Raw genomic sequence first — 23718 nt, forward strand, 5'->3', positions numbered from 1 at the left:
ATCATAAGTTTCTTGGCTAACCTTTGTATTAGTGGAGCAGAGAGTATGCATGTTTTTTTACAGCAGCAGGAGCCACAGGAGGACTCTGATCTTTTGCTTCTTTTGTACTTCTAGTTTCGGGCCACTAAACTAGCAGTTATGAAAGAAAAAATAAATAACCAGTGCATAGTGGCTTGCAGGTCCTCCTAGCTTTAGGATCCAGTGTATATTGCCCATCAGGGACATGCATTGTTGAATTTCCAGGTGACCAGTAGATGTGGAGGAGTTCATATGTGGTGTATGGGCAGAGAACATGACACACACCACTTAAGCATGACCCACTGAGCATGCAATCTCTAGCAGCATCAAAAAGCTTCACAATCATGAGCCTTTCCAAGTGCCAGGCTAAATCTTGATAGTGACATCTTTGGCTAAAATGGTAAAAATTGTTACTTCTTTGGATATGATCTGATTCCTTCAGTGCTTTTCCACTCTTCAGAAAATGGTAAACTTGGATCAGCACGCCCCATTCCCCCATGTGCAGTCATTCAACCTGCATTATTAGTATTCTTGATGTGAGCCCATGTCTATGTCTTTTACACCATATTTGCCATTATAGCACATATAGATTAGACTGCGTTGTACATGGCTAAAGTAGCTACTTTTTTCATATGCTCATTATATGTTAACCAAGCCTTAATTTGCATCTAACCATAAGCTTTATACAGTTTGGGAGTGGGGTGCTTTGGGTATCAGTCAATGGGAGGCAATATGAGGCGTTATGAGTAGACTGCAGAACTCTGTTGCCCAGTATACATTTTAGAGAAAAGCATCTTCTTTATGTATGTCAGAGGGAGGAAGCAGTTCAACATATTTCTCCTTGAGTCTGTGATTCTTCCCATTTTCAGCAGCATTCAGAAACATACCACCTTAATCTGTACTTAAATTAAGGCATATCCCACCAAAGAACATACTTGGCCAGCACATAGAGTATGTGACAGTACCAGTGCACCCCATCACTCATGTCTAAATCTGGGAGCATTGAAGCTATGCCTTGAAAGAGTCTAAGTGGGGCCAAAGATACATGTGCCAATGTGTGGGACTCCACAGTAGCATAGCAGGATGTTAGCACCCCATCCACAAGTAGGGTTCCATGTTCAGTCATAGGAGCATATACTCCAGTTTGTTCCTCTAAGGATACCCTCACAACCTTAGAAGATTGCACCTGAGTGCCATTCACATAGATTTGAACCAGGTCTCCTATCTGAACCCTATAAGCAAAAGTTGGTAGAAATCCTGCTGATGAGCTGCTTTGTATAAACAACAGATGATTGGGTGTAACAAGGAGCTTGGATGGGTGTCCCTCAGCTTCAATAAGCACAAACGTAGCTGTTTTATATGGGTTCCTGTGCAAAAAGAGCAGAACCACTGAAGTTATTAACTGGCCTGTTTCATCAGTAGTGTAGACAGTGTCACCGATCTTTAGTTCAGACAGTGGTTTTCTCTCACCAGTCCCCATCATAACCATAGCTGTTCCTGGAAAACAGCCACCAGACCGGACACCCAGGGAGTTATCTGGAAAAGATAATAACCATATTGTTTAGACTTTTAATGGCTACTGATCCTTTGCATCTCTTACATAAGCCTCGCAGAGTAGTCCATGACAGGTTGCACTGCTGGGATGCCATCAGAAGACTACTTTTTGCTTTCAGGCCCATTACAAGTAAAACAACTTTGGCACCATGTGACAAACTGAAGCATACTAAATATTGTGTGCTATCCTAGGGCTTCTTACATCGGTAACCCTTGTACCTCCCAATGGCTGCCCTGCCATGTCTTCCTTTACCACATATTCGCAATATACAAAACAAAGGGATAGCACGTAGCTTCACCGACACAACCCAAATCGTCATATTTTTTCAGGCAACAGTCTACATAAAACATGGAGGAGGTTGACCTAAAATATACAGTGGCTTAGTAATATCAGCTAATTACAAATAGTTTTGACAAAGTCTGACCATAGCAACCAGCTACACTTTATTAATACTGTGTTCCTCGTACTACTGTACCTGCTTTCACAGAGACATGGATGTGTGCTTTGGATTCATAATACACCCAGTCAAAGCCAGCTTCCACTGCCAGACGTGCCAACATGCCGTATTTGTTCCTGTCTCGGTCAGATGTTGTAATGTCCAGTGCGCGCCCTTCATAATGCAGAGAGTCGTGAGCGTGGTGTCCATCCTCGTCCCAACCCTCGGTAACCCGTAGCTTCACACCTGGCCACATGTTCATCACAGAGATAGCCAACGCATTGACTCTGTCTTTACAGCGCTGTAACAAGAAGACAGTCAGGGATGTGTAAAGTCTATAGCAGGGGTGCCCAAAAGTTAGATCGGGATCTACCAGAAGACCTTTAGCTGATGATCAGTAGATCTAAAGACACTGTCAACAAACAGCTTGTCTAAATCACCCTCCTGTTTCATGCTTTTCATTCAGATATTTATTACCTTAAGGTCACATAAAACATAGTTGTTTCTTAAATATAACAATATACAAGTTCTCATAAATCAATATTTAAGTAATATTTTGCATGGAACAGAATGCTAACAATGCTTTTATGGATGTAGATCATAATGGGACAACATCACTAAAAGTAGACCTCACATTAGTAAAGTATGGGCACTACTGGTCTATAGGGTTCTACTATTAGTGAGTTAGTTATCACATTAGGTTCTACCAGACTCATAGAAAATGTGACTTTATTGCACATACACAAAAAGATAACCTAATGGAACTGTTTGAGACCAACACTGGGAACTGGCAGGCAGCACACCATCTACTGTTTCCATATATGCAGGGCTAAACATATGGACATAGATTACTCTGCACTATTCTATATTCTTAGTTATCTGTGTGGGTGCTACTATACTGCTTTCTATGAATAGCTAACATGAACTTTACTCATCAATGAGCCAGAGCATCACACGGATCAGTGGAAGGCATGCTTGGCTAAACCAAGTGCTATCTTTTGAATTGAAATGCTTAAAGATGAAAGAATCCTTGTTTTGCTCACAAGGCAGTTATTATATAGTTTCTAGTGGGAAAACCAGAATAGGTACTGAAATAAGCTCTCAATAGAATGTGATTGCACTGACTTGGGCTTAATTCTAAACCAGTGCCAACAGACCCACAGCCTGCCAGTTTACACTATGGTTATGGAATCCCTGCTTTTACCCAAAAAGAATCAGACTTTCTCTCATTTTAGTAAACATTTCTTAAATGGACATTTTCTTCTGTATGAGAAGGCAGTTTCAATGTTGTGTGACATGGGTTGTTTATTTTAAGTCCAAAGTAAATTCACATGCACTCCTGGCCTGTCTGTTTTTGATAAACCCGGAGCTACAGAAGTATAGGGGGGTGAAACCACCACAGATACTGTACATGGAACAAGAAAACTCCAGCACACAGGTTAAATTGCAGTACGGAATAACCTCTGTGTTTACTTGTGTCCAGCCAAACAATACAACGCTTCATCAGGTCCACAGGTATCCCCGTACTGCAATTTAACCTGTACGCTGGAGTTTTCTTGTTCCTTGTTTAGTTTAAGTGAATCAGTGTTGCTGCAGTGAAGACAAGAACGTATTTTATGTTCAAAAGCCCCAAAAGAAACACCAATATTTCTTCCAAATATGCTGTGAATATATTCCACTGTAATCTCTTATATAAGAAACATTACTAAACAATTTATCCTTAAGACCAAACTGGGTAGGAGCACAATTAAATATTGAATCAAATGTTATTCATAAAAATGTCATTTCTCCCCAGTCCTCTAATGCCCCCATGGTTTATTTCCCTCCGCCCCTTGTGTTTCTTTCTTTCAGACAATGCTTGTTTTATCTAGCCATCTGCTAGGTGGTTACATTTTATAGCTATATCCAGTTTTAGAAAATATTGTGCCCAAATCCCTTCATTCCCTCTCCTCCCCACACAGCACCCACGGGCACAGCCAATTATCTCTGGTATGCCAGCTCGGCAGGCAGTGCCCTGGGACATTCCAGTGTTTTTCTGAATCCATCCACTGCCACTGAGAGATTTCATGAGAACTGGATTGTGCACAATTCTTCTAAGACACAGTGAGTCCAGAGCCCTCCATTCCGTGCAATGTCTTATCCAGTCTGCAGCAGAGTATCTGATAAACTGCAACTCTCAGAGAAATGGGTGCTTTAAATTTGTCTTGTGGTTTAGGGTCCAAAAGGTTATAATTGATCTTTCTCTAGTGGGATACAATTAGAGGGGACATACTGTGTGAAAAAAATGTGCCAACGCATTATACTAGAAAGGTTAGCTTCAGACTGATTTATTGGAAATTTCTCCAATTCCAAAATCAGCAGGAATAAAAGGGATTCTGTCGTGGGAAAACATGAAATCTGTTAAAAAAGCAAACAGATTTGTTTTTATATTTAATTTTGAAATCTGACATGGGGCTAGACATGTTACTAGTTTCTTACATGCCCTCAGCCATGTGACATCTGCTCTCCTAGACTTCAGTCACTTGATGACTGAGCTGGGGGAGCTCTAATAAAGGGGGCATTTTTAAAGATAATGATAATTTGTATACCAGATTGAAAGAGACACCAAATATTATGAATTTTTGCTTACAACATAGGGGAGGTGGTTACAATTATGCTGTATGTCCCCTTAAACAGTAATTAAAGTAGCCACCTTTAGGGCTCTTACAGATGAGCGTTTTTACCTGCGCAGGAGTAGACGCACTGAATTCTTTTCAATGTGAATGAACTCACACGTAAAAATTAAGTTAAAAAGAACTATGTTGAAATTTGCCAATTAACAATGGAGTCTCACACAAGTCTGAAACTGCTAGCAAAGTCTGTAACACCTTCAGCCTAACTTAAAGGAAAACTATACCCCCTGAACAATGTAGGTCTCTATAAAAAGATATTGCATAAAACAGCTCACGTGTAAAAAACCCTGCTTCATGTAAATAAACCATTTTCATAATAATATAGTTTTCTAGTAGTATGTGCCATTGGGTAATCATAAATAGAAAATTGCCATTTTAAAAAATAAGGGCCGCCCCCTGGGATCGTAGGATTCACTGTACTCAGAAACATACCAACAAACAGAGTTTTTGCTTTTGCTTCATCACTTCTTCCTGTTACAGTTAGAGTTGTAGTATTTCTGGTCAGGTGATCTCTGAGACAGCACACAGACCATCACAAAATGGTGGCTCAAGGCAAGAGATGTAAAAGGGCAATATTTACTTAAATATATATTCCAGTTTGGTAAGATTCTTTAATATGCCACTTAATATGATATGAACTATCTGTTGCGTAAGTGTTAATTTTGGGAGTATAGTTTTCCTTTAAGGAGACCTATGGATAAAGCTTCCTGCCATTTATGGTCTCCAGTTATATAATGAAGGAAAACCCTGCCTGTAAAATGAGAAAGATTTGTTGTGTATTTGAGTTTACGGAGAACTACTGGTGGGGTTTTGTTTTCATAGAAATTTTCACGATTATTTTAGTCACAAAAAAGCAACAAACAAAGCAGAGGCTGTAATTTGCTGTGCCCCTGAATTGTTACACTTAGGATCTGCTAGTGATAACTTTGTGCTTGCTCAGAAAGTTATCCACGCCTTGGCACATTACCAGGACCTTGGTTTAAATAGACATTGAAAGTTCTGCATCAAAAGCTGAGCTGGTCGACAAAATAACAGGTGAAACTAGGCAGCCATAAATGAAGTCTATCATCTGTCATTGAAGCCTTAAGGTGCAGCACTGATGCTGAGCCATGCTAGTCTCTTCTCCATCTGTTTAAACTGAGCCACTGAACCAAATGAAGGGGTTAAAAACTGGTTCCTATAAAACCCTAGACTAGAGTAATGCATCTCATCAAATGTAGCTGCAGATGGAGGCCTCCATCATTCTGATTAGGTGGATACAGATATCATTGCCCTGGTCCCTTATCCCTTGCTGAGCAATCCCGCGCCTTCTGAAACCAATGTAGCCTTTATACAGGGAAGTTGCACAAGTGATAGTCAATAAAGCACAAGGTTAATTATCCTTGTACTAATACTGGACATCAACTAGCACTTCAACCCGATAATCACCACTAGCAGTAACTCTCTATGGAGGAAGACTGCGCATAACATTCTGGGCAGCTGCTTTGTAAATGACTACTCATTTTTATACACTGTCACATAGTTTGAAAACCACTGTAATTCAAACTCAGACCCTTTAAGGACCCTCTTTATATTTATCTATTGGTATGCAAACATGAGGAATTCTAATTATGTTTGATTTAATAAGCATGAATAATCTGTAGGTTTTTTAAACCCATGGCACTACAAACTATAACTCCCAGTATTCTGTTAGCCAGGAGACAAATCTCTCCGCTGGTTAATGGAACAAGCTCACCTATTTGCTTGGTACTCTTAGCCACGGGTATGCAGAAATACACAGTTGTACATGCCAATAGTAATCCATGCACCTAGCTCTGCCACTCCCAAGAGCCTATAGTGTATGGCTGAATGATTTCACTTTTATAGCTGGTAATTAATTAACCAGATTTTCATGCAAATTTATAGTTTGGAATGCAAAAAATTCAGAACTTTCAAATGCTGCTTCCTGCCGCTCTCCCACTGCTGGCACTATTCCTGAGACACCCCACACGTATACTGCATCTATTATCTTACCCTGCTAGTGCCCTGTGCCAAGGGCAGACAGCCTGGCTCTCTGGCGAGACTCTTAGGAACCTTAGCCGGTGGCCAGTCTTAACAAACATGTAAGCTTCACTAATATGTTGTGGGCAAATAATCTCCTCATCCACCATTGCCCTAAAACAAGACAAGTTTGCTCACTTAGCAGTAAAAAGTGAAGTGAGATACCATTTATAACATTACAGGTGCAGCAAAATGCAGTGTTTCGGGTTGTAGTTCAGTCTCCTTTCAGGTAAAGTTACACCAGGGTATAGTTTTCATGCTCATATTAAAAGGTGCAATTTATAGCATATTTAAAATTCTATAACCATAAGCATGAGTTGGGTTGAGAAACACAAGCATGAGAAATGTTCCTGGGGTGACAAATATGGTCTGTGATTTGCTAGCCCCTATGTTGACTGACAGCCTACAGAAGACACTTTTTGGCAGTTCACCTGGTTTTTATGCAACAAAACTTTCCCCAAGCCAGGAATTCAAATATAATCACCTGCTTTGAGGCTACTGAGAGTTACATCCAAGGGGTTGGTAAGCAACATGTTGCTCAAGAGCCATTGGCAGGATTGGACTGGGCCAGTGGAACACCGGGAAAAATCCTGGTGTGCCCTGGCCTTTTTGAGCCCCGCTAGCCCAGACTCGCTCCCTGCACCAAGACCCTACCACTGCTTCTGACCTCCCTACCTGGCCCCTGCCATGAAGGCAAGAAGAAAAGGGTGCGCACATGGGGGCCTCTTGGGAAGGGTGTCAGAGTAGGCCTTTGCAGTGGGGGGCCCTGAAGTAACTTCCCTAGTGGGCCCCAGGCCCCCCAGTTTGACACTGGCCACTGGTTGGGGATAGGGCATCACATTGCTGGCTTGCCATAGTGTTTCTAAGTATGTATCCTAAAATGATATGTTAGTGCATTAAAGTTGGAGTCTATGGTAATTAGGGTTGCCGCCTGCCCGATTTTGACCTGGACATCCAGGTTTTTTGAAAGGCTGCACGTTTTTCCAAAACTGGGCAGGATTTCCTATGATTGATGCAGCCTGACGTCTTTGCCCCGCCCCTGCCACAATACGACCCCACCCCTATTGCCCCTCCCCCTGCCTGGATTGCACCAGGCGAAAAGATGGCATCCCTAATGGTAATAGTTTATGAACTTTTTACAGAAGAAAAGCACAAAGGTTGCTCTATTGCAGTGGTCCCCAACCAGTAGCTCGCGAGCAACATGTTGCTCTCCAATCCCTTGGATGTTGCTCCCAGTGGCCTCAAAGCAGGAGCTTATTTTTGAATTCCAGGCTTGGAGGCAAGTTTTGGTTGCATAAAAACCAGGTGTACCAAACAGAGCCTCCTGTAGGCTACCAGTTCACATAGGGGCTACCAAACAGCCAATCACAGCCCTTATTTGACATCCCCATGGACTTTCTCATGCTTGTGTTGCTCTCCAACTCTTTTTACATTTAAATGTGGCTCACGAGTAAAAAAAGGTTGGGGACCCCTGCTCTATTGATATATCATATGCATGTGAATCAATAATACCTGTATATAAAGGGAACAGAATCCCTACTTAGAAATAAGGTACTTCTTCATTTAAAGGCGATCTATTATTCCAGTTCTTATACAGGACTGACTGTATCACAACATTAGCAACTATGCTAGTAGCACAGCTTTGTAAAAGCTGCAGATGATAGCTAATAAAGGGACTACTTTCCCATACAGCCCATAAGATAATAGAATTATTCACCATGCGTTCAGTATCATAGGTCACAACATTTTGCATACAAAGACATTTCAGAGCATTATTTATGAAGGTTTCTAAAACAGAAGCCGCCACTACTTCAAAATAGCATTGAAAGTGGCACAATACTGCTTTGCACTGTTCTGGCTGTGACCTTTTTCTATGGAGCAAATGTAAATATGTATATAATGGTAATGTTTGCAGACACCTGTAACCCATATTCTAATTTTGGTAGTGGTGTTGTTTCACAGAGGTAGGGCCTGGGTGGAGGCGATGGAAGTCTTGGGTCAACAACATGACAAATGTCAGGGGGAAGCTGGGAAAAAGGTAGAGGGGAATGGTGCTGTTGGTGGTGCTAATTGTGGTCAGTACGTATGCTAAAGGTGATTAGATTTGGTTATAATACATTTAAATGAAAAAGCTATATATTCTGCTTCATAAGGTAAGGTGGAGCCTGTGTACAGGGCACACTGTGGCTGCCGTCGTAGTCTGTAACCTCCTCAGTGTCACCAAAGAGACAAGCAATTTCAAGTATTTGTAAAGCAAAAAAGATGTGTCTGTCTGTTTATCCAGGGAAATCCATTGACTCCAAAACCTGGAGAACAACCAGACACTGGCTCTTTATAAACAAACTATTTACTATGGGTAAGGCCACACTGGGTGTTTTGGGGAGATTTGGTTGCCTGGCAACTAATAGCCTCGTCTTTGCGGCAACGAATCTCCCCAAATGCCTTCCTTCATTCTGCCCTGGCTAAAATGAAAAAACTCCAGCGCTAATCACATGCGGCGGTTCGTTTTCTGAAGTCGCCCACTTCGGTACAGATTGAGGGAAGGCGTTTGGGGAGATTGGACGCCGCAAAGATGAGGCGATTAGTCGCCAGGCGACCAATCCTTCCCAAAATGCCCAGTGTGGCCTTTCCCTTAAAAGTACATGAAATCTGGTACATCATTAGACAAGTCGGGGGTCGTATGCAGAAATGTAGTTAAATAAAAAGGGTACAACCTATAAGTGAACTGAGAAATTAATTACGGGATATAATTCCTCCCACCCTCTGCTGCTTCAGTTCCTTTCTCCTAAAGATGAAATTGCCTCCAGTGCAGAGTAAGGCAAAAGTGCAGAACACTGGTGGATGTTGATTTTTCATCGTTATTCTGTTGCACAATAATGGTCTTTGTGCTAATCTGTGACTTTCTGCGCAAGCCACAGGTTTTGTCCTTTGGGTTCTTCGCAGTGTTTCACACATCCTCTCCCTCCCTCTCTTGTGCACTCAGTGATGTGGATGCTGACCCTCTGCCCCTCCCAATGCCAAGGCCCATAAAAACAGAAAAGCAAATCTCAGGACTCTGGAACTGAGGACGCATTCACTACAAAGGAAAAAGGGACATGTGAGATGAGAAATGGCACCAGTGAACTAATCCCAGCCATAGCCTATGTTCAGAGCTGTATTAAATTAACATTTTCTAATGTTAAACTGCACCTTTAAGAATGTTGATGTAGGGAAAAGGTCTACATGTGGAATGGTCCTTGGACTTGTTGCCAAGCCCAAACAATAACCATTTTCCATCCTCCAAATGACTTAACAGGGTGAGAATTTGCCAGCACAGAGTTCAGAAGCAACATAGCAGCAAGCTCTCTAGCCTGCCCACAAAGGAGCTTTTCAGAGACGTCACTGCTGTTAGGAATGGGGGCAAACGAGAAAAGGGCAACGTGGGACTGAAGAGATTTCTGTGCCCTATATGCATCCTCTCCCTCTCCCCTTACTCCCCAACAGGCACAAATGATTCCTTGTGGGTTGAATCTCTGTCGCTAACCTGAACTTCCTCACCCTGGGAAAATGCATCATCATCCTAACTCCCCACAACACTATATTACACTCAACAACTCAAGCATATCCACACATAACTTTGCCATTCAGGATTGTACAAGAATATCTGACAAGCACATGAGCCTGGATTGTGATTCATAATAAGCCCTGACATTTCAAGTACATAAAGACCCACCAGCCAACTAAATAGTGACTGTCTATGGTATACAGCAGCCCCTCTGCCATTTGCCAGAATCCACAGATTGCGGTGCCTGCAAGCATATGATATATATTGCCAGAGCTGCTTTGTCTATTTCATCATAGTAAATAAAGAGTTATAACCGCACTTTCTTTTTGGCCTAAAAACCACCTCTATTTTGCAATCTGATAAACTGTTAGCAGCAACAATTCAAACCCGATGCCCCGTTATGTCAAAAGTACACCCTGGATCTGTAACCTGTATACAAGCACCAGCAATGTTCCAGCATCTAGAGCAGGAGTGCCCATACTTTACTAATGCAAAGTCTACTTTTAGTGTGATGTGGAAATCCTTTCCATATGAGTAGAGGCAACACTAGTAGTAAAGGGAGGACCGACATATTGATGATACCCTTGGTTTGGGAATGAGATATTGAAAAGGCTTTTAGTAACATAGTCTCTTTATACGCAGGTTTTCTTTAAGGTAAAATATACAGTGAGTGCCTATATTAACACTCGGGTCATTTATTGACCGGGGTTGCCACTGTTATCCTTCTACCCCTTTCATCAGGTTGGCATCAATCCTGGCCTAGTGACAATCTTATTATATCTGAGGATCAAACAAACCATTTCCTATAACTAAAACTTTCTGTTGTGTTGCCTTACCCTGTTTGTTTTCCCAAGCTGCGCTGTTATGGCTCTGAACTTCTTCCTGATCTATTTGGCCGTTAAGACCATTTTAGTAGCTACTGTCTAATTTGTGTAGAAAGAATACAATACAAAAGGTGAGGTCTCACCTGTCATCTATAAAATGGCAATATAACCTGCCTCTTTCTGCTGGTAATACGACTTCCTATACAACATGGTGTTGTGTTTGCTTTTCCCATGGGTTTACAACACTGCTTGCTTACCTTAATTCATCCACAATTCTGACTTCTACTTCTGCTCTGCTATTGTTGACTCAAGATTACTATTCAATTCTGCATGTTAATTCCAGTGCCCCATATGCATCACTTTGCACTTTATTGCCATAAATTCATAAAAGCTGCACTCTAGTCCATTCTCACTCTTTGTACTTTTTTTACTTGCAACCTTCTGCAAAATTAAATTCTAAGCATTTCCAATATACATTTATTTTAATATATCAGTGGTTTTAAAGCTATATGTAAGAAAATTGCTATTGAGAGCAACTGGTTTTAACTCCCGGAATGGTGTAGCAGAAGCAGACGACTACCAGGCGTGGAAATTATTTGACTTCTGCTACACTGTTAAATTATTACAAGATTCCCTTTAGCTACCATTGCAAAAATTGTACAGTATTTATTTAAAGGGGATCATAGAGGCAGACCCCAAAGACCATAGGGATTTATTTTGGTTCAGGTGAAAATTGATGGCAATTCTTTTAGCATTCTAACTACCCCATCTATTGTTCTGATGTGTCTATTGACAACGACCTGTTTAGAAGAGCAATTGTATCACTGAGTAATGTTCATGAAGAATGCACAATGCTGGGAACGAAAGGTGTTGGAAAAGAGACTGTACAATATCTTCCCAGCCCCCCAGGTCTCTCCAGCCAGCTTGGACTGTGCAGATAGCTGGAAGGGGTGGAGAGATCAAGGTGCGTACCTAGAGCAAAAGAATAGAAGGTGATGTGGGGGGGGGGGCTCAGTGTTTTCTCAAGGGGTGGTACATTGTGAGTTCAAGGAGTGCTGCTGGGTCACCTAGAGTTTATCACCCATAAAAAGAAAAAAATAAATAACACTTCAGAATCCTTGAAATGTCTGCCATTCCATTGGGCTCCGAGGAATGTATGGTAGGCCCGCGTATAAAGAAGGGATATTGGCTATGGCATGATAAAAGTGCTGAGTGTGTTTCTGTCTATGTAATGAAAATAGACCCAGGATGTCTGTTCTATGCTGCTTTCTTTATATGACACTGTCGTTTCATATCCATCCCTGTCATGGGCTAATTTCCATACCTCAGCTCAAACTCAATACGGACAATTAGACAACAAGAAACCAGTTAACCTAAGGTTCTATATTGTTAACAAGAGCACCCAGAAGAAACCCACACAAAGATCTGTTGCCAGAAGTGAACCCACATACTGTATGCTACTACTGGGCCACTATTCTGTCATGTAACTAGATCAGCAAATACCTCTGTATGTTCAAGTCTTTTTAGATGTTATACAGTATGTGTCTCACAGTGCAATGCCTTTACCCCAACATGAACCTACAGTAGGTACCTTTAGAAAATTGATCTTTAACTGAAAAATTAATTCCTTTGGGGACAGCATTACACAGTGTATATCTCCTGGTGCAAATGAAGTGTATAGAATTTAATATACATAAATATTCACATATTGGTCCATTCTCCATATTGGGTAAATCAAGCAGCAATTTATAAAGTCCCAACGTTTTCGGCACATTTGATTGTGTATATTAGTGTCCCCTCTTCTGCAATAATGAATGTTAGTACAAGCAGGAGATGTCATGTTGTTGCTTATCGCAGGTGAGACAATCTCTGTAGCATACCTATTTTTTGACAGGTCATTCTGCTGTTATACCAAAGAAAATGGAGACTTTCTCAGCTGAGGCAGTGAATATGGTAATTCCCACTACAAGCAAATGCAAATATGCAGATAAATCATTTTGTGTGTTAAAAATAATGCTGTGTGTCAAAACAGGCCACGTCTAGTTAACTATAAAAAAGTATATACTTAAAATAAAAATTTTCTGGGACAATATTTAAGGACACGTAGCCTGGAATTTCTAGCCCTTAAGCTTGCAATCAGAATCAGAAAAGCACTATTTTTACTTATAGCTATCAAAATGAAAGAGCTGCAAAAAATCTTGGTCTTAGATGTTTTGACAGTATGCGCCAAATAATGGTGCCTGCGAGATGGGACTGATCTTTGCATTCGGTTGATTGAGAGTAGATTGTCTGTTATGCCTTGCATGTCAAACAAACATACAGACGTTGCAGTCACGAGAAAGCAGTTTCGCCTACAGTTGTCCCCAGTTCCCTCACACTTCCATATCAGCATGAAGCACTGTGCCTCGTGCAACGGGAGCAAGCTGAGCAACCTTTGTGAAAGCGACTCCTCCACAAGCACTAGGCTTTCTTCCTCTAACAATGTCGCCTAAATATTAGGCTTTTTATATATTATCCTAAACATTAGGTCGACTTTCCAATAACAGCTTTTTGGATATGCCCCTTTGCTATATCAAGTTTGCAGGGTATTTGTGTGGCCAATAACAGTTTTCAAACTCTGGCCACCATTTCATTCTGTGATTTCTAATTCATGGCCCTGTAAGTTTTATTTCTACTGCCACAGAACAACTATTGTCCGTGTAATTCCCCATGGCTTTTGCTCTCCAGCTTACACTTCTATTCTTGTTCTAGTAAGGAGATTATTTTAGAAAAGCATTCCATCCATTCCTGTTTTTTTCCCGACAATATACTTATGAACTATGTTTCTTAAATGTATATAGACCTTGACTTGTGCCACACTCCAGGGCAAATGAATCTGATTTCCAATCTGCCTTGCAGCTTGGGGTTAAAGAAGTGCTTCCCCTGTGAGTCAGGACAAAAGCTTTCTTACATGGGTGCAGGTTACTGCCTTATATGAGAGGTATTAAACTAGATAACTTGTGCCCTGAGCGGATTTCCTAGTTACAGTGGGGCTAAAGATTACACACACCACCCTGCGCGGCTCACTGCTGACGTGACTCACACATTCCCAAGGGGATCACCAAAAACCTTGATCCTATTTAAAACCCCGGAATTAGGAGGTACAGTTAGAGGGGGGCTGAGTAAAAATGATGAGGACGGGGCTATAAACTTCACAACAGGAAAGGAGCTAACAATTTATCACAACTTTTTTCATTTTTGATCCTTGATAGTGCGCCTGATCTATTCATACAGAACTATATACAGTATTATTATACAGAACTATACAAATGTCTGAGCTGAGTTTCAACCAAACTGCAAGACGATCTTGCATACATGGAGCCTTTCTGCAGTAGATTCTGATAAATATTCATAGTCATTGGCCAGTCACAAAATGATTCGAAGTACAACTGAATAGATCAGGGCACTTGACCATTCTTGTGCGTGTGTATACAGTTTGCACTAACATCCATATTGCCTTGTAATTCTTACCCTTGGCTTGTTGGTGCCAAACTTCAGGTCTGAACTGGGATTCAAAATAGGCAAAAAAAAAAAAAAAGCAAGTGCCCAAACAACTCCCACCAGCCCAATAAATAGTAACTGTCTATGTTATGGAATCCTACAGCAGTCCCTCTGGCATTTGCCAAAATCCACAGTCCTGGGCCTGGTCCATTTATATTGACTTATAAAGGGGAAACATCCTCATCTCAATCCCATATGGAATGCTGTAACAGACTCTATAATGTTATGATACGGCGCTCACAGGCTACTAACTGACCAAATTTTTTTGAAGCCCAAAAAGTTATAAATTATCGCCACACCCAAAAAATGTAGGTCAAGCAGTATACAAGAATAGGACAACCACAGAATTCCCAGGTCAGATTGTGACTTCCATAAGTGCCAATGAAGGTAAAATGCCTGAATGGCTTTTGGATTTTTTAATATTACTGTTTGAGATTTGAAGTAATTGGTAATTGATCTGCAACAGAAATTTGGTTGGCTAAACTAGTAAAGCAAGTGTGCGTTTGTACAATTCTTGTGTCTACTCATTAGATGTAACTAATAACACACAGCTACACACTAAGCAATATAAGTAGGTTCTTATGCCTCTCTATGCATGTTTAGTACTTCTATATTTATGGTTCTCTGTGTAAAGGGAAATTACAGGTTCAAACCATTCTGATTTATACGCACCATTCATATCCATCAACAGCAACACCAAAGTTCAGGTCCTGCCTGTGTTCCTTTTCAGGGTTTGCAACAGGACAAGGAATTCTACTACAGACAGTGGCACAATGCAAATTTACAAACAGGCTACATTTTGTCTGCTTTGTACCATGTCTCTAATGCAATAACTTGTAGAAAATTCACCTGATTGGAAGTGTGTATATTCAAATGTCTGCCTGTCTGGCCGGCAAAAACGAACAATCTAATCCATATAAATATTACCACTTCTTCGGGTAATATTTATTCTCAGTATTCCTACAAAAAGTGATATTATGCCTAATATAGCAAAAATTTAACAAACTCTTTAACCCTAGATACTGTATATATTGTCATTAAAGGGGAACTAAAGTCTAAAATAGAATAATGCTATAAATGCTTTTTTTTGTATACTAAACATAAACATGAACTTACTGTGCCAGAAGCCTAACAAATGATTTATGTTTTCAAAGTTGGCCGCAAGGGGCTGTCATCTTGTAACTTTGTTATACATCTTTGCAAGACCAAGACTACACACCTGCTCAGTGTGGTCTGTGCTTAAGTTGGGAGGTTAAGCTTAGTGATCGTCATAAATGATCAAAACAGCACAAGTCAAATAATATCTGCCATAGAAGCAGATACAGCAAGACTGATTAATAATCAGAATAAGCAGACTGCACTGGGTCTGTGGATATAAATCTCTAGTCACCAGCTGCTTTACATAGAAACAAACAAAGCTGCTTGAGTTCTGGGAAGTAAGGTGGGCGGGCTCTATGCCTGCAGTTTGAAAGTATGATTGTTTTCCTACAGAGCAGTTAGGGACTGTCTGAAGTTTCCTATCTGCAGCTGTCAGAGCAAGTAAAACGAAGGGGGAATTTCACTGCATACAGTCAGGTTTCTTATAAAAACGGTAGACATTTTTTAATTAAATTATATTGGAGATAGATTTCTGTTTCATTAAAGTAAGTAAAAATGGGATTTTAGTTTTTTGCCTTTACATCCCCTTTAAAGACTGTGACATCTTGCCACGCAATAATGATGCCATACAGTTCATGGCCCAATTATTAACAAAATCATTTCCAAGCGATGTAGAAACATGCACAAATGTTCACTTGAATCTAGCTGAAACACTGGATTTCATTCTTATTTAAGAAGTTTCCAGTTCCAAGTGTGTCTAATACCTGTACCTGATAAAGGGTACTGGCTTCAACTGAGCTTTTCATTCCAACAGGGTTTTGATCAGTCAATAAGGACCAAGATTAGGATCACATTTTGAAAGCCAAAAAGACAATATATACAAGACTAAAAGAAGACCTCTTAGAAGTAGAAGGTGAAAGTGTATCTTTCATCTTAAACTGGCCATAGACGCAAAGATCTGATCGTATGAATCGAGGATTTTGGAGATCGGTCGTTTGGTCGATCAGACAGTGCCAGGTCGGGAGATGGGGAAGTCCGATTGTACGTTGATTCGTACGATCGGATCTTTGTGTCTGTGGCCAGCTTAAGATGAAAGTTGTGTAATATTCATAGGACAGAGATGGGAAAATAAAAGCAAATAGAAATTAGTTAGTTAGAAGCTAGTTGGTGGATGAAGTAGATGTACTCCCGTACTTGATATGAGTAATCCAACAAGCACACCCGATATGTAACAGCAAACTACCAGCAAAACACACACTAGTATAGGGCACTGTGGGTTTAAAACTAAACTTTTTACTTAAAAACTGATTAAAAACCAATACTCATTGAAGCCCAGTATAATCAGTGAGAGATGAGATGGGAACTCTATGATCAGTCACCAAATGCTCACACTCTTGTCTCCAACCCGACAGCTCAGTAGAATGAGTGGGATGATAAAGATGTGATTAAACAACATTAGTCAAGATACAAACAGATTCCTTCAGCAGGAGGGCATTAGACCATTCCACCAGTATTGCATTGCTTGCTGCCATATATACCCTTTGAACAGGGGGGCAGAGCATACTGCATCTATGCTAATGCCAAAAGTGCATTGACTGAGTTTATGTAAATTGATTTGCATGAAGCCAAGGTCTTGCAAGAAATTAGTGTTTCACCACCTGACTTCAGCTTTGGGTCTCTATAGAACAGGGGTCCCCAAACATTCAACCATAAAAAGAGTTGTGGATCAACACAAGCATGAACAAATTCCTTCAGGTGCCAAATAACGCATGTGAGTGATTATTTGGTAGCCCCTATGTGGACTGGCTCTGTTTGGCAGTTCACCTGTTTTTTATTCAACCAAAACTTGCCTTCAATTCTGGAATTCAAAAATAAGCACCTGGTTTTATGCCACTGGGAGCAACATCCAAGGGGTTGGTGACCAATATGTTGCTCACGAGCCACAGGTTGGGGATCACTGGTGTAGAACAATGAGCTTCCCACAGACATTCTAAATGGAAACAAACTGCCGGCTTGAGATGCACGGGGGCAGCTGTACCATATATCAGAAGAACTAAGATATCCCTATTAACTGTCAGTACTTAACCAAATGCATCTGATAAATTGACTGCTAAACCACTGAAACATTCTGATTTTTGATGAGTTTTTCATCATTAATACTATTTTAAAGTATTGACGTCTCTGTCTCTTGTCACATTGTCTGGGTCTTTTCCTTCCTCTCTAGAATCAGATTTTGGTTGAATGCTGACCCTTCTTGACTTTGTAGATGGATGTAACCTCCTAGTCATGCTCAGCACACACCATGTATTTGCAAAAGATAAAGAATTGCTCGTACGCCTATTAAACTGTAACTAACATGGCTCCCTACAATGTGATACCAATCTAAATGCAAACTTTTTGAAATCAAGACAACAGATAAGCTGTTTAGCTATTGTTCCCTAGAAGTTCAACTATTCCTTAAAACCTGTGGTCAAAGTTCAGAAGCTGTTGCTTTTATAAGCAACTTAAATTGAAATGTTGAACCATTTTAGCGACATCATGCTGGCATCAAACTTTGTGGGATCAATGTTGATTCCCATTCTGGTGTGTTATTAGGACATTCCTGCAGCAAGCCATCTGACATGAGGTCCCATTAGCAACACTCTCCATAAAGCTTCCAATTGTAGTGATAATGCCGATACAGATGTCTCTAAGGAGATCCCAAACAGTGAAGTGGTCAGCACCAAAAATGCCAAGTGGTCAGCACCCATTGTCCCGAGCTTATTGCCAAATAAAGGGATATTGTTCTTTTATTCTGATGTGCTAATTTTTTAATTGAGGTAACTTCTACAAAGCCTCATTTAGTGCTCTTATAAGCATAGCTGCCTTTCTACCTCTTGTGTTGGTTCAAAATTGCTATTTATTATAGTATTGCCATGTTTAACATATAATACCATAAACTGCACATATACCCTGCTATTATATCCTGGAGTATATTTTAGAAATTGTGTTTTTTTTGGCCATATATTGGTTGTTTTGCCATATGAAATAGAAAATGTGGCATGTATATCTGCTCCTAAGGAGTAGGTATACATGGGCAGGCCCATTTATCAAAGGTTTAATTTCAAATTCATGTACATTTTTTTAACTCTAATAAATTGGAATATACTCGAGGTTATTAAAAAAAAGATTGAACATCTAAATCTTAAACTAATATTACCGACCCAAAAATTCGAATCAAATTCAAATTGAATTAGACTAAACCTGAATTGAGTTTTTTCTCCAAAAAAAACATGAATGTCAGGAAGGCTATTAACATCTTCAAATGGGTCACACCTCTCCCATTGACTTAAGGTGGCCATAGACGTAGAGATCTGCTCGTTTGGCGCCAAACAAACTTATCTCTCAACTATATGCCCACGATAGGCTGATATGATCGTGGGCCCTAGGGCTCAACGATCGGATCATAATGGATCCGATACGGGAGGTCGGATTGCGGGACCGCATACATGTATAGATGCGACCGCAATCCGACAGGATTTTTTAACCTGCCTGATCGAGATATCAATCGGGGAAACCCGTCGGATGGCCCCAAACACGGGCCAATAAGCTGTCTGTCAGCAACTTTTATCGGCCCGTGTATGGGGGCCTTATACATGAACTTGGCAGGTTTTAGGTGGCGACGAGTCAAATTATTCCCAGGCTAAAGGTTTTATAAATCTCGAAATTTGAATTCAAATCGAGTTTGGATTATTCCCAATTTCAATTAGTGAGTTTTGACCCAATTGTGAAAATTTGATTTTTCTATTCGACCCTTGATAAATCTGCCCCTTAAAGTTGCAAAAAAGTTACATTGCGGTCTTATCACGAAAAACGCCAGTCCAAGGGTTGCCAAGAATTTGAAATCTCAAAATAGGTGATAAAAAGTCCCACTGATATTAAATGCAGTAGCATGCATAATTATAAAATTAAAAACATGTGTAGCCCAACAGGATTTGTGCCAAATGGGCACTTACTTATAGGCTGTGAGTAAGTGCCCATTTGGCACAAAACACATTAGGTTACACATGTCCTAATAAACATTTTTTCATTTTATAATTATCTTTGCTACTGCAAAATGTAATTGTAAGCAACTCTCTTATACTAATGCATTACTAACTTATTATGGTTACTTGTAAATGGAACTGCAGTTGAAATCAGTAGTCACCTATGTCTGCACTGCTGTTTCTGGCTCTTGAAACAATGTAGCCGAACCCGGCCCAGGGGGACCAGCTTCTGCTACATTGTTTCAAAAGACAGAGGCAGCAGTGGAGACATAGGTGTCTACTGCTTTCAACTGCAGTTCCATTTACAAGTAACCATAGGAAGTTAGTAATGCATTAGTATAAGAGAGTTGCTTACAATTACATTTTCCTTTATACGGCAAAATTAAACCTTTTAAGGCTTTCGGCTAAAACCACTGAAAGTGGAAAGTTAAGCTGGCCATAGATGTAAAATTTTTCATAGGATCCAATCATTATCGTGAGACCACGAATATTTTGAAACGATCGTTTAAATGTACGATGTGTCCATCAACTAAAAAGACCATTTCAGGCGATATTGCCAGCAAAACTGAAGGGTAGCTGCCTGCTTGGCCCTGCAGAAATAGATAGATTGCACTGGGACCGATAAAGATTTTTTAACCTTGCCGATCAATTTTCTGACAGATGTCGGCCGAAAAATCGTAAGATGTACGATCGTTCGAATCCCACTAACCGCACTATAATTTTGAAGGATTGGTCGGACTTCACTAAAATGGGTCGTTCGGCAAGAAAAATCTTTGCGTCTATGGGGAGCTTTACTTAGAATTACATTGGATTTCATTGGGAAAACCTTTATTTTGATTTCTGATATTTTTATCTTCGTTGAAAGGGCATAGTTCTCCCTGAATCTTACCATACCGTGGGGATTTCTGCAAGACAACACCAAGTGAATACAGAAGTTAATGATTGCCTTCCAGCTCATGCAAAGCTGCATTTCATAGGCTCCACTTTCTGTTAAGGCTTCACAACTCACAAACACCAAACGTAAATCTAGCCTTGTGCTATGAAGAAATCCTTAAAATAATGTTGCCACTGTAATTAAATTGTAATTTTAAAGAAAAATTTTATTTTTTTAACGTAAATCCCCAACAGTGTAATATAATGACATGTTCACAACTGGCGGTAAGCAACGTGATCTATTGTAACTCTTCCATGCAAAAACACTGATATCTGCTAACTCATCAGAAAGAAATGCCAAAGTCCTGGATACAGTATAAAGTGATGGCATTTCATTTTCCCAAGAACTCTGTGCTGTCCCGGGAAAGCCAGTGATCCCAGCAAATACACAGCCTCCACTATTCTGTTAATGCCTTTCCTTTGGGTAGCCTTCCTTGCAGTTTACATATGTACGATTATAAGAAAAAAAATCTCTGTTCTCTGTGACCTTGGAGTGGAACTGTCCAACAGATGAACACAAATGAGAACATTGTGAATGTGGTTTTTAATCAGAAACCTTTGTTAGAAGTTGTGGTTAATTAGCATTTATTTATGAGATTGGTTGTATAGGCAGAGATTAAACATGGATTTCAAAACAATGATGTGTTAAGTAAACCTACCTTTGCCTTACGCCTTCCCCTTTGTTCCTAAAATTGCTATGATTACAGACAGTGATCTCTGGTCTGACTTACTATGAGGCTGCAGTGCAAGTACCATGATTTCCCCAAGATTTGTGTGTTAAATCTGCTCTGTGTACATGAGCATCAAAGACGGTTTATGGCCAGAAAATGTAGTTTTCATGTATAGTAATGGGGCACTGTAGGGTGCTCACTGTAAATGGACAGCAATAGGGATACTGTGCACATTGTTACTAAACATGTACTATGTACAGCATAGTAGTACTGGGTACTGTAGGAAAATAAAGCAGCAGATGCAGCCGTTTAGTAAATGAGCCCAATAAGAGTAGAGATGGATATACATTCCTAGCTTGGCTTACACACCTCAGTCATGAGCCTGTCAGCTCCTGTTTTTTCTTCATCCTTGAAGATGATGTCTGGGTTGTAGTTGGGGACCAACTCGATGAACCTTTCTGAGCCCCGGTGAATCTTGCCCTCTGACTTGCCACTGGCCCCTAGAGTCTTCTCTGGCACATTAGGCACAAACTGCTTGTAGTGCAGTGGGACTAGTTTCCTCATGTAACGGCGACGGCCAACAGGCCCCCGGCCAGGACCACAACAGCGAACTGGGACCAGGAGGAGCCCGCAGCAGATAGCCAGAATCACAATCCGGACTGCTGGCATGTCCTCTCTGGTCACTGATAGCCGGGCATCCCGGTAATGGCAAGGGAGCCAATGGTTTATAAAAAGGTGTCTCCTTCTTTGGCAGGTGGTTCTTAGTTCAGAGCAACAGCCTTTGTGGAACCCAGGGGGGGAGGGGTGTGGCCCTCCAAAACCAAGAGGTACAGCTGAGTAACTGCCTGCACAGAACTCAGGTGAGGCAATAGCTGTGCAAAACTAAGGGAATAGGCGAGACACTGTGTGGAATCCAGGGGTCCAGGTGAGGCAATAGCTGTGCTGAATAGGTCAGACGATGTCTGTATGAGACAGGTGAGGTATTACCTGTGCTCAGTGCAAAGCTATAAAACAGACAGTATGTATAGACAGTATGTATGCAGGAGCCAGGGCTACAGGTGAGAGGTGTTTGTGCAGAGCTCAGGGGCTGTGATAAACACAGGTCCAGTCCCAATGATTGTGCCGCACTGAAGAGATAAAGTCCCTGCTAAATCCTCCGGCAGCCGAGAACAGGCACCTTCAGACTTCAGTCACAGTAAGAACAGACAGTCCACTGAAAGGAGAGGCAAGAGAAGGTGCAGCGAGTGTCAGTCAGGACTGGCAGCGGTTTCCATAGGGTCTGGAGCCGCAGGACAGTCCCAGGCAGGTTTCCTCTCGCAACACCTGTCACACCCAGGCGGACCACTTTCCGTCTCCTCGAACGGGCTCTGTACGTTCCAATGATCCCTATAGAGCCCCTCCCACGCGCCTCTGCTACACTTCTATAGCACGTCCCATAATGTATCCCTGCACCGGCTGTGTGCCGCTCCCCGGCCATCCTGAGCCCTCATATAGGGACAAGGACAGTGCGCGTCCCCGCTCACACCCCCGGACACGCCCCTCCAGCCTAGAAATCGCGCTCTCGCTCCCTGCTCGCTCCCGCCACTGACTGTTCACTGACCAGGGGGCAAAGCTTGTCAGGCGCTAGTGAAGCCTAAAGACCAGTCCTGTTACTGATAGAAGAAGGCTTGAAAGATGCCAACTAACCGGCTGTCCCGCTGCAGTTTTCAGTGGGGTTTAGGTTAAAGGGGTGCTTCATAGTTACATCGATAAATCGGGTTGAAAAAAGACCATCAAGTTCAACCCCTCCAAATGAGAACCCAATATCCACACACACCCCTCCCTACCCTCACATACATTATATATACCCACACCTTTTAGTATATTATAGAATGACCAATTCTTAGCAACTTTTCAATTGGTCTTATTTATTTGTTATAGTTTTTTTTTTATTTGCCTTCTTTTTCTGACTCTTTCCAGCTTTCAAATGGGGTCACTGACCCCATCTAAAAACAAATACTGTGTAAGGCTACAAACAGTGTCGGACTGGCCCACAGGGATACCTGGAAAACCGCTGGGCCCAGGTGTCAGTGGGCCTCTTGCTTCTTACCATTTGGCCTATTTCATGGTCATTCCCTATTTCTTTATGGGTAAAAGAGGCTTAATATTGGAAGGATAGAGAATAGTAAGTAGAGATAAAAGAATAGGAGAATAAAGAGGTTTAGTGAGGAGAGGAGGAATAAAAGTATGGAAAGTGGGCCCATGGTCTCAGGTTTTCTGGTGGGCCCCTGGCATCCCAGTCCGACAGTGGCTACAAATGTATTGTTATTGCTACATTTTATTACTCGTCTTTCTATCCAAGTTCTCTCCTATTCATATTGCA

At 41.1% G+C, this 23718-nt stretch overlaps 1 protein-coding gene across 1 annotated transcript; it reads right to left on the reverse strand.

Annotated features, from left to right (window-relative positions):
- Positions 1-925: 925 nt before the first annotated feature.
- Positions 926-22025, reverse strand: dhh.L (desert hedgehog L homeolog). The gene is given in 3 exon segments (NM_001085791.1): positions 926-1554; positions 2049-2310; positions 21726-22025. Coding segments are annotated over 3 exon segments (1191 nt in total).
- Positions 22026-23718: the final 1693 nt, after the last annotated feature.

Source organism: Xenopus laevis, chromosome 2L, assembly GCF_017654675.1.
Source record: "Xenopus laevis strain J_2021 chromosome 2L, Xenopus_laevis_v10.1, whole genome shotgun sequence".
In the NCBI taxonomy this organism is placed as follows: Eukaryota; Metazoa; Chordata; class Amphibia; order Anura; family Pipidae; genus Xenopus; species Xenopus laevis.